This window comes from Chinchilla lanigera, unplaced genomic scaffold (genome assembly GCF_000276665.1).
Source record: "Chinchilla lanigera isolate Chin_1 unplaced genomic scaffold, ChiLan1.0 scaffold00068, whole genome shotgun sequence".
NCBI lineage: Eukaryota > Metazoa > Chordata > Mammalia > Rodentia > Chinchillidae > Chinchilla > Chinchilla lanigera.
The window spans coordinates 9,132,554-9,143,789 of NW_004955469.1; the positions used below are offsets into that span (position 1 = coordinate 9,132,554).

The 11,236-nt window shown below is 47.7% G+C and overlaps 1 protein-coding gene across 2 annotated transcripts in view; it reads right to left on the reverse strand.

Annotated features, from left to right (window-relative positions):
- The window catches only part of LOC102023020 (sodium-dependent multivitamin transporter-like), a 2,180-nt gene extending 822 nt beyond the window's left edge, over positions 1–1,358 (reverse strand). Inside the window, exons 1-2 of one of the 2 annotated variants that reach the window (XM_005400465.2) lie at positions 1,155–1,358; positions 40–155 (exon numbers count right to left, since the gene is read on the reverse strand). In XM_005400465.2, coding sequence (XP_005400522.1) covers positions 40–150 — 111 coding nt within the window. In that variant the 5' untranslated portion in view covers positions 151–155; positions 1,155–1,358. Of the gene's footprint in view, positions 1–39; positions 156–350; positions 535–1,154 lie in introns of those variants that run through there. The other variant, XM_005400466.2, reaches the window with a different exon arrangement.
- Positions 1,359–11,236: the final 9,878 nt, after the last annotated feature.

Below are 11,236 nucleotides of genomic sequence, written 5' to 3' on the forward strand. Positions count from 1 at the left end.
GGCCAGGAAGGGAGGGGATCGCGGGACAGAGGCTCCCACCTGGCTGTGGCTTCGGCAGCAAAGCCGCTTCTGACAGGACAAGGGCAGGAGGGCGAGGAGTCTTGGCAGCACAGGGTAAATGGTCTGAGGGTTCAGGGTCCGGCCCCGCATCCGCCCTGCAGGTAAAGGTGCTTCTGAGTCTGCAGAGCAGCGAGGCCTCTGGAGCCCTCTGGAGCCCAGCCCAGCCCACCTCCCAGATCTCAGTCAGGAGGCTGGCTGCTCCCAACACCCCAGGCTCCGAGGAGGACAGAGCCCCCAGAGACTCCCTCAGCTCGGCCTTGTTGCCCTGCACCAGCACCCCACACCCTCACCAGAGAATCCCGTCGCCCCTCCAGCACCAGCCAGTGGCCACTGAAAGAGCTTTGTTGAGGAGAAGACTGAGGAGTGAACACCCGTGTCCCTCAGGTCTCATCTGCCCCGGCTGCAGAGCCGCAGTGAAACAGGACAGAGCCTGCTCCGGGGCTGTGAGCGGCCTCAGGAGATCCTCAAAAGAGGCAGGAGCTGCCCGCCAATGAGGAGTTAGTGGCGACAGAAGCGAGAACTCAGAGCCTGGGTCATTAAATATGCTGAGAAGTTATAAAGGGGCAAAGATGATTGTTTTAACCTTGGAAAAATTACAAAAAAATATGATCCAGGAACCAGAATAGAAACAATTAAGGATGACTGGAAGGAGGGAAAAAAAAGTTGAATAAATCAAGCTGGCCTAAATAACTTGACAGTTATATCAAGGCTTTGGTGGTTCAGAACCTCTGGTGTGGGTCCAAGTTGGATGAAAATAGCTTCCATGTCACAAGTCCCAGAAAACCCAGCTCACTGGCTGATGGCTGCGGGGGCCCCTGCAGCTCTGTGATCCTTGTGGGAACACAGATCTGTTCTCTAACGGTGCACCCTCTGGGTATGGCTGGGTGACAGAGCCACTGCACCTGAGGCCTTCACAAATGCACACAACTGTCAGGATCTTATGTACTCCAAGAGGAGGTCCAGCAGCAGAAGCCAGAAGTTTAAGCAAAGCTTATCCATAACCCCTAGTACGTGGGCACAAGCACCCCTTGATTTACAGTGGGGTTCCATCCAGCTAAACACACCGTAGGTTGAAATGACGCAACACATCTAACCTGCCGAACATCACAGCTTAGCAACACTGCACGTTGTAAAGTGCCAGTTGTTTGCCTCATGTGTGGTTGTTTGGGAGCTGGTGGAGCTGAACAGTGCCAGAGAGTATGGTGCGGCGGACAACCGGCCTGGGAAAAGCTGGAGATTCAAAATGTGTGCCACTTTTGCACCATCATTAAGTCGAACCGTTGTAAGTCAGGCACCATCTGTAATAAAAAGGATTTGGATCAGTAATATATTAGCTTAAAAAATATGGCAAGCACAAGGTCGTGAGTTTGATTCCCAGTACAGGAAAAAAATCCAAAAAATCGAAAAATAAATAATTAACTGCATGCAGTGGTGCACACCTGTAGAATTCCAGCACTCTTCTCTAACAACGCACCCACTGGGTAGGAAGACTGAGGGAAACTGAGGCAGGAGGCTCACAAGTTCCAGCTCAGCCTAGGCAACTCAGCAGCTCAGTGAGACCCTGTCTCAAAAGAAGGAATAAAAAGGGGTGGGGATGCAGCTCAATATGAAGCTCCTTGGTTTGATCACGGCGGGCGGGGGGGGGGGGGCATATGTTAAACCAGGTGAGACGGCTAACTTCTGGATTCCCAGCACCTAGGAGGCTGAGGCAAGAAGACAATGAATTCAAACCCAGTCTGGGCTACATAGACTCTGTCTTGAAATCCAAACAATGCCAGGCAAAGTAGTGCACACCTCTAATCCCAGAACTCAAGAGGCTGAAGCAGGAGGATCGCTGCAGCTCAAGGCCAGCCTGCAGTACAGAGTGAGTTCAAGGCCAGCCTGAACTGCATAGTGAAATCTTGTCCCAGAAAACCAAACAAAACAAAAATTTATTAAAAGATTTAGGGATATAGCTCAGTGGTAGAGTCCTTACCTAGAATGCACAAGGCCCCAAGTTCGAACTTCAGCACCAAAAAAAAAAACTTTCTGAAGAATGTATTTAAAATCCCCAAAGAGCAATAAGACTGACAATCAAATAGTAAATGAACTGAAAGCTTAAGCAAGCACTTTTCTAAAGAGAATATTCCAATTGCAAAGATGCTGTGTTTCATTAGAAGTTAGAAAATGCTAACTGAAGCCCGGCGTGGTGGCACATGCCTGTGATCCCAGCACTCGGGAGGCTGAGGAAGGAAGACTGCTACGAGTTAGAGGAAGGCTTGGAGTACACAGCGAGACCTATGTCTCAAAAAAACAAACAAAAAAATGCAAATTGAAACCGCAAGATACCACAAAGCGGGGCTGGGGATTTAGCTCAGTGGCAAAGCGCCTGCCTGGCAAGCGCAAGGTCGTGAGTTCGATTCTCGCCACCGGAAAAAAAAAAAAAAAGATACCACAAAGCACCCACTGGAATGGTTAGTATCTGTATCTATTAAATCCATTAAGTACATTCTAGGTGTATACCCCGCAAAAGAGCGCGCAGTCATAAAAATATGTACAAGTACGCTCCTAACAGCTGAAAGACGTGGAAAACTCTGCTGGCTCCCCCAGCTGCTGGGACTGGGATTCTGCACACCTCTTTCAGCTTCGCTGGAGTGCACCGTTAGGTTCCACCAGTAGAGAGCGCTAGAGAACGCCCTCCACACCCGAGGAGGGAGGCCAGACGCTCCTTGCAGGACTTGGCTGTCACTGGAAATGTCGGGGTCTTTTTTTTTTTTTTTTAACCTTTTTGGGACAAGGTTTCATTATGCAGTTCAGTTCAGGCTGGCCTTGAACTCACTTTGTAGCACAGGCCGGTCTCGAACTCGCAGTAATCCTCCTGTCTCAGCCTCCTGAGTGCTGGGATTACAGGCGTGCACCACCACGCCCAGCTTGAATGCCCGGGTCTTGACAGTAGCACTTGGTTCCGCGTCCCAGCCTTCTCTCCCTGTCAGCGTCAGCGTTTGTGAGGCTCCTTCCAGCTGCCAGCCCCTGCCGCTCCTTTCTGGAGTCTGCGTCGCCTCCAAGCTTCTGGGTCCCACGACTCTGGCCTCGCCCTCTAGTGAACAGCCACGGCGCAGGTGGCACCTGCTGGCTTTGGTTACCACCTCGTGTTTCCTTGGCAATTCCCTCTTGCCTTTTCCGCCCTTACCGTGAATTCCCTCTGCTGCAATAACCCGTGCGGTTTCTAGGGGCCTCACTGGGCACTGAAGAACAGAGCAGGGAGGTGAGCGGCTGTGGTTATCTGACCCACCCACGCTGCTTTTAAATGGGGAAGCTGGCGGCGATGTCCTGGGTGTCCCTCGCCCCTCCCGAGTTACTGCCATGGTCCCCCCTGCATCTCCTCTCCTGGACACGTTTCCAACTCAGAAACTACCTTGTCCCCGTGTCAGGGAAAAGGACCCACGGCCCCAGCAGGAGGAGTGGAGGAAGCCACGCCAGGGGTCGGAGCCAAGGTCAGGAGAACTAGATGCAGTTTGCAGATCCTTACCTGGTCAGTTGTCCACCATGTCTTGGCACGGTTCCAGCAACAAACCAGGGCCACAGAGAGCAGTGTTTGTGACTTCCTGCTTGTCATGAGGACAGCTAGGGTCACAGCAATCTTCACGAGCTCTGCCTGGCTGGGCTTTTTTTCTCCCTCTCCTACGGAAAGCACATTGGAAAATCGTAATTATTCCTAGAGTCTTTGTGACCATCACTAACTGAACTGAGCACATCCAACTCCAGAGGAACCTTGTTGTGACTGTACGTATGTGTTTAATAACATCTCGGTAAGGGCTGATTCTTTAGCCAGATTATAAATGTGTGCTGAAGTTGCTTCAGCAAACTAACAAGAAGGTTGTGCAATTTGCAAGAAAAAAAGCTTTGAAAAGAAAATTATATACCATGAGAGATTTTTTGGGGGGTAGGGGAGAGGTTGGACTAAGTTTATAAGAATTCATCATGATCGGTGTATAATTTTCCTAACCCAGTTAAGAGCACGCCTCTATAGTTTCTACCATTTAAGTCTGTGTCTAAGGAAAGCAGAACACAAACTACTTATTTTAAAATCTATTTTTATTTACACTTGGAACCAGAATATCCTCTGAAGGTTTTCCTAACGCATAAATTCTACACTGTGCCAAAGCACTCCCTTTGCTTTTCTGACATGGGCTCTGGTCAGCCAACTGTGGACTGAAACCTCTATGACTGTGGGCCAAAATAGTCCTCTCCTCCTTTCATTTGTGGGTGTCGGGTATCTTGTTGCAGCAAGGAGGACAGTGACTAAGACATCACCCTGAAACCCCTAGGGGAAGTATCATCAGTGTGAGGAGGCCAGCAAGGCAGCGAGGCAGATTCACTGGTGGCTCTGGTGTGTGATGACTTTATCAACGCTCAAGGATCAGACCCAACCTGAGCCACTGGCCTCCAGAAACCTTGATATGAGATAGTCAGCTGGCCCCGAGGCAGGGCGGTGCAGCAGAGGAGGCTGGCAGAACTGCTCACAGAATGGCATCCATGAAGCAGAGTGAGTGAAAGAAAGGAAGGCTGCGAAGAATAATCCCTTCCAGGCTACGCCCCCTACTGGCCCACTTCCACTGACCGGATCTCACCTCCTAACAGCCAAGCAGCTGTAAACTCATCAGCGGCCCAAGCCACTGAGGGTCATCATGCCCTCATTACCCAATCACTTCCCCAAAGTCCCACCCATGACTTCATCCATGTCAGAGAACCAAAGGGGGTGCTTCTTTCCATGCATCTCCTTTCACTGGAATAGAAATAAAAATTTCCACCTGGGAATAGTAGCACACATCCGTAATTCCAGCTACTTGCAGGAGGGTTGCAAGTTCAAGACCAGCCTGGGCAACTGAAGAAGACTTGTCTCAAAGTAAGAAGGGCTAGGTATTGTGGTTTATATCTAGATGTCCCTCAGACCATCATGTGCTGACAGATGGGACTTTGGGAAGGTGACTGAATTACAGGGGAGCTACAGCTGACTTGCTGTTAGGAAGTGGGGGCTGGTTAGAGGTGGGTCATGGGGGCGTGACCAGGAAGACCCCATCTCCCTCCCCAGCCCCTTCCCTTTCCGCTTCCTGGCCACTGTGACATGAACGACATTCCTCTGCCAGCCCTTCCTGCCTGGAGCCAGACAACTGTGGACTGAAACAAACAAACAAACCTCTCCTCCTTTAAGTGAGATGTGCTGGGGATTGTGTCCCAGCGGCAAGAATGTCCAGATGAGCTCAGGGGTGGATTGTTCCCGGGTTCCATCTCCCGTACCACAAAAAACAAAACAAAACAAAATAGACCCCCTAACACATTGTTTTTAATTTATTATGTCGTTGTTTTGGGGAGGGATTCTAGAGATCAAACCTAGACCCTTGTGCAGGCTGAGCAGGCAGTGTGCCACAGAGCTACATTCCCAGTCCCCACACCGTCCAAGATGACGAGTTACTGTATAGCCACGTGTGGTGGTGCGTGCCTGTCATCCAAAGTTCCAGTCCGGCCCGGGCAACTTAGCGACTTAGCAAGCCTCCGTCTCAAAAAATGTTCACAGGGACTGGACATGTAGCTCAGTGTGCAGGCTTTGGGTGCAGTCCTTAGTACTGGAAGAAAAAAAAAAAAAGAAGATAACAAACATGTTACATGAATGATTATATTAAAATTTATTGACAGAAGGAAGGCATGGGCAAATTAAAACTAAAACTCTTTTGGAAAACAATAAGACCCAGAAACCTGAGCAGCTGAGCTACATACCCAGGACAGAGTGGCATTTCCAACAGAATTTGTTAGCAAGGCCTGCTATCGATAGCTGCTTTCCACAGGGGACAATGGGAACTTTTGGAGCTCAAATGTCTGGGAGAAATTTCTTACAAATAACAGTGACAGACATATTTATGATAACAGAAAGAACAGGAGGAGCAGAAAAAAATGGCATCAGTAAAAACTCACAAGAGAATCCCTTCCCTGAACCCAAGTCTACTCGGTTCACCAGGGCCAGATGTATAAAGTCAACATAATTTGTGGGGTGCTAAAGTGATCCATATTTTCCGTATGGCTTCCCAATGAATAATCCTAAGATATTCAAAGCATTATTCACTTAACATTCAAAATTCACTTAACATAAAATTAACAATTTTAGCTGACGTGGTGGCACACACCTATAACCCAGCACTCTGGGAAGCTGAGCCAGGTGCATCACAAGTTGAAGTCTGGCCTGAGCAATTTAATGAGACTGTTTTAAAGTTAAGAACTGGGCAGAGGACTGAGGATATAACTCAGTGTGAAGGCCTTGGGTTCAATCCCCAGTACCATAAAATGGAAGAAAGGAAGGAAGGAAAGAAGGAAGGAAGGAAGGAAGGAAGGAAGGAAGGAAGGTAGGTAGAAGGAAGAGGGAAGAGGAGAGGAGAGGGGAGAAGAAGAGGGAAGGGGAGAAGAAGAGAAGGAAGAGGAGGGGAGAGGAGGAGAGGGAAGGAAGGGAAGGTGGGAGAGGGTATTATTATAGGTGGTAAGAATGCGATCAAGGGATCAAGGTAGATTCTTAACCACATATTGGATATGGCACTAAAGGTCACTTGTGACAATTTAAAAGCCCCTGCAACCAGGTGTGGTGATGCACACCAGTAATCCAGCACTCAGGAGGCTGAGGCAGCAGGATTGCTGCAAGTTCCAGGCCAGCTTGGGCTACATAGTGAGTTCAAGGCCAGCCTGAACTAAACAGAGAGACCCTGTCTCAAACCAAAAATAAATAAATAAATAAATAAATAAATAAAATAAATACAGACAAATAAAACCAGAAGAAAAATGAGAACTTCAGGAATAATAGACCCAACTTTGTCAATCAAAGTATAGCCCCACTCGACAGCTGTGCCAATCCCTGAGCCCTACACTCACTTGAAGCAGTCACAGGTCTGTCGTTGGACCAATCAGCAGGCTGAAATTTGAACTAATCACAGGTCCACACTTGGGCCAATCACAGACCTGCAGCTGCTATATAAGCAGGACTTTCCTTACACTTCTCCAGTTAGTGTACCAGGGCTGCTTCTGGTGTACTAACTTCCCTCTGCTATTGCACAGGTCCTGTTAAAATAAAGACTTATGCTGGTGGCCCTGTAAATCTGCTCATGATTTGTTTCTTACCTTGTGTGGGCTCAGAAGGTCCTGTAAATTTACTCAGGAATATTATCCCGAGTGATGTGGACAGACGTTTGCTCTGAAAGGGTGATGCACACTCGGGGCGGTAAGAGTGAAGATGTCAGACACGGTCAGCCAAGGTAGAGCGGTGACAGAGAATCAACCAGCAGAGTCTCCCAACAGCCTCCAGCACAAGCTGGCATCAAATGGCCATGGTCAACAGCGACAGAGACCAGTGGCTGGCTGTGTCAACCAATGTCACCCAGTATTAACTGGTGTCAACGGATGTCATCAGGACTGCTAGCACAGTTGTACTTTGCCCATTCATGACTCTTCTTTTTTTAATTGAGTAAAAGAACCCTCAAGTGATTGTCAGCAAAACCACTATACTAAATTTTGTAGCAGCTTTGTTCATAATAGCACAGCCTGGAAACCATCCAGCAGATTTTAGTACACCCGTAACGTGGAACACTAGTTTCAGCAATTAAAAGGGAAAAAAGCAATTGCTTCTGCAACACAGATGATGCTCAGATACATTATACGAAATGACAGAAGCCAGATTCAAGACTATAAAGTGCATGATTCCGTGCAGACAGAAACAGAGACACCATCAGGGCTGTCAGAGATACAGTCCACTGTGCCTTCCGCTTGCAGCCTTTACTGTGTGCTGTGCTGGACCAAGCAGATCTCTCAGTCAAGCGCCCCTCCCACCATGCCCCACCCAGGGCACCGCTCCACTGGGCCCCCAAGGACTGAGCCTTCTCCTCCTTCCCACCCACCCCTCATACTCGCTCACATTCTGAAACTGTTGAATTCTTTGATTCCTGTTGTCTTTGCTTCTTCTCTTTAACTTTATGGGCTTGTGGTCTTTTTATTTCTTTACCGAGATTACAGTGGGGTTTTGGAGTAGAACCCCAAATAGCATGTTTGATGAGTGATGTCTAGTTATACAAGCTCTTCTTTAATCAGGTCTACAACATACACATAGTTTAGGAAAGGAATACTGTTTTCTTGTGAATAAATATAAAAGGCATTCTCTGGCCAGCCTCAGAAAATGTGTTTACCAGACACGATCCCGTTAGTATCTACGTGCAAACTGTTGTATTTTTCTCTCTCTGGATGACAAACTTAAAAGAGGTGTCACACGGTCTCCAATCTGGCGGCCAGAATTCCCAATCTGGCGGCCAGTGTTGCTAGGGCTTCAGGCCAGAGTTCGTGGGGTCTGGTGAGCCCGTGGTTTTCCCAGGGTTGCTGGGAGAGGGACAGCTCACTAAGGGCAGAAAGCTGGTACCTTGGCAAAGGAGCCGGGGGATTGTGTATATCTGTGAGCGGCGTCCTGGTGTTCACACTCTACTCAGCACCCAGACATGCCTTTTCATTACTCTCATCGTAATCCTCCCTTATATAAAAAGCATAAAAATAGTGTCGAAATGGCTCTGACTCCTGTAGGAGACGTTCCCATTCCATTTTTCCTCCTCTTGTGTACGGCACCTGGATCTTCTGTCCCAAGGGGTCTGGAAACTTCATCCGGCCACAGAGTCAGGGACGCAGAGTCCTGGGTGGTGCGGCATGTCTCACTCTTCTGTAAGTGCCACCGCGGAGCTGAAGGGCTCTAGGGAGAGGCTGCTAAAACTTGAGATCACACAAACAGAAACCGCAGATTGTAACATGTACTACACACATCTTATTTTTAAAAATTTTACGGCTGGTTCGTCTTAGCCAGCTGACTCTGAAAGTTTTGGTTTTATTCTGTAACATCAAACTGTGGTCTTGGGTTGGGGGGACAACAACTGTGATCTTGTGGGGGAACTGTGATCCTGGATCTCCCACCACACTTATGCAACCGTACAATATCGGCCACTCTATGCGTGTGTGAAAACTCTGGGCTGTGCGAAAAGAAAAGAAGAGACGGAAAGACAGACCGGGAGGGCAAGCGAGCACAGGTGTGGGAAGTTCTTTGCGCTTTCTGCTTTTGATGATCTCTTGTGACAATGTGGTGCTGGAAACAGCAGAGATTATCTTGTCACCAGGAAGAGGAAGTCATGAGCCAACCAAGAAACGGAGCCAAGGCTCTGACACTGCAGAACTTCTGAACGAGGCCGCTCTGGAGTTCTGTTCTCCAGACACTGTTCTGTGAAACAGTGATACCACCTCTCCCAGCTGCCTCAGTGATTCAGTGATAGGATTTGGAGTCTCACTTGACAGGTGTTAAACGGCATCATTAGTAGACGCAGACCTCAGCCAAAGCAGCTTATCTGATCCAGTACACAAAACTATTTTAGTATGAGATCTACTGGCCGGCAATTCTGTACAGGTCCTTCCCAATTTCACATACTTTAAGAAGCACAGGCACCCTGCACAGACTTGGGAGATGTCTTAAGTTACTTTTCTCATTTTGCTGAGACAAAATACCCAACACCCACAAGTTAAAGGAGAAAAGATTTATTTTGGCTCACAGTTTATAGAGGTTTCAGTTCATAGTCAGCTGGCTCTAAGGCAGGGTAGTATATCACAAAGGAGAAATAGTCACAGAGTTGTATCACAAAGGAGAAATAGTCCATGGCAGGGCAGGAAGCAGCAGCAAACAGCAGCAGAAGCAGCAGCAGCAGCAGCAAGTAATGCCAGCAGCCCTCTTTCTGTCTCTTATATTACATGTAGGTTACCCACCCTCAGAACACTTACACCAGGGTAAGTCACCCTTAATTTCAGCATCACACATTTAATCCAAGCATCACACAGCCACTTCTGAAAAACCCCATTTATGACCCAGTGAGGCTTTGGGAGGACTTCTAGATACAAGCCATAACAGGAGAGAAGCAAAGGCTAACTCTGCCTCTTGGAGAGGGGGCTTTTCTTCCTGTAACTGGTTCTCTATCTCCTCCATGTCCCTGGCAGTCCCGAGGGTCTGAGCTGTCTGTGTGGGAAGTTCTGGCCTGCTGGCCAACTTCATGGGACAAGAATGCTGTTTCACAATCATGGGAGTAAGAAGGGCACACGTTAGCCCAGAAGTTGGGGTTGGTGACCCTGAAATATCATCAGTACTATGGAATCTGTACTGTCACTGTGAAGGATAATACCCACTGCTAACTGGTTTCATTTCTAAACATTCTAAAATGAATAAAAGTTATCAAGTGTTTAATAGCACCAGTTTGATATATGGCTAACACTCTTATTTTAAAATGTTTTGCAGAGATTATATGTGCACACAGCACGTGTAGAAATCAGACCAGGGCCAGGGATGCAGCTCAGCGGCACAGTACCTTGCCCAGCAAGCATGAGGTCGTGAGTTTGATTCCCGGTACCAAAAAAAAAAAAAAAAAAATCAGATCAATAACCCTTGCTGTCATCTTAGTCTCTCTTCCTTCTCTAGAAGAAACTGTGATTGTCAGGTTCTTGAGTATTCTTCTAGAGTTCTGTAGACACACAAGTAAATATATACATTTTTTTACGGAGGCGCTGGGGATAGAACCTTATGCATGCTAAGTGAGCACTCTGCCCCTGTGCAGCTCCACTTTTAACTCACATGGTAGAACATAAGGCTTATTGGCCGCATCTCAGAGATTCACATCACTGGGTTTGGTGGTTTTTATTGCTGTTGTTGCATATTTCTCTTTTGTTTTGTTTTGGGATGCTGAGAGAAGAACAAAGATTTTAATGCATAGGACCTTTTATAATCATTGGTGAGGTCTCAGATCTAAAGTGCTCTTCCAAAGCAAAATGACACGTTAAGGTCACACATCATGCACATCCTTCTGAACCTGGTCACCTGGCTGTCTAGTGCCAACAAGACACGCAGCATTCCTGGCTGCCGCAGTCTATACCCCAGTGATATCAGGAAAGAAATGCTCTTTGAAGCCCCCTGCCTCAGCTGGGAGGGACCTGCTTTTTTTTTTTTTTTTTTTCTGGGTTTTTTATTTGTTTTTATTTTTTTTGAGACTGGGTCTTAAAACACAGTTCAGGTGGGCCTTGAACTTAATATGTAACTCAGGCTGGCCACCGCAGAGCTGAAGGGCTCTAGGGAGAGGCTGCTAAAACTTGAGATCAC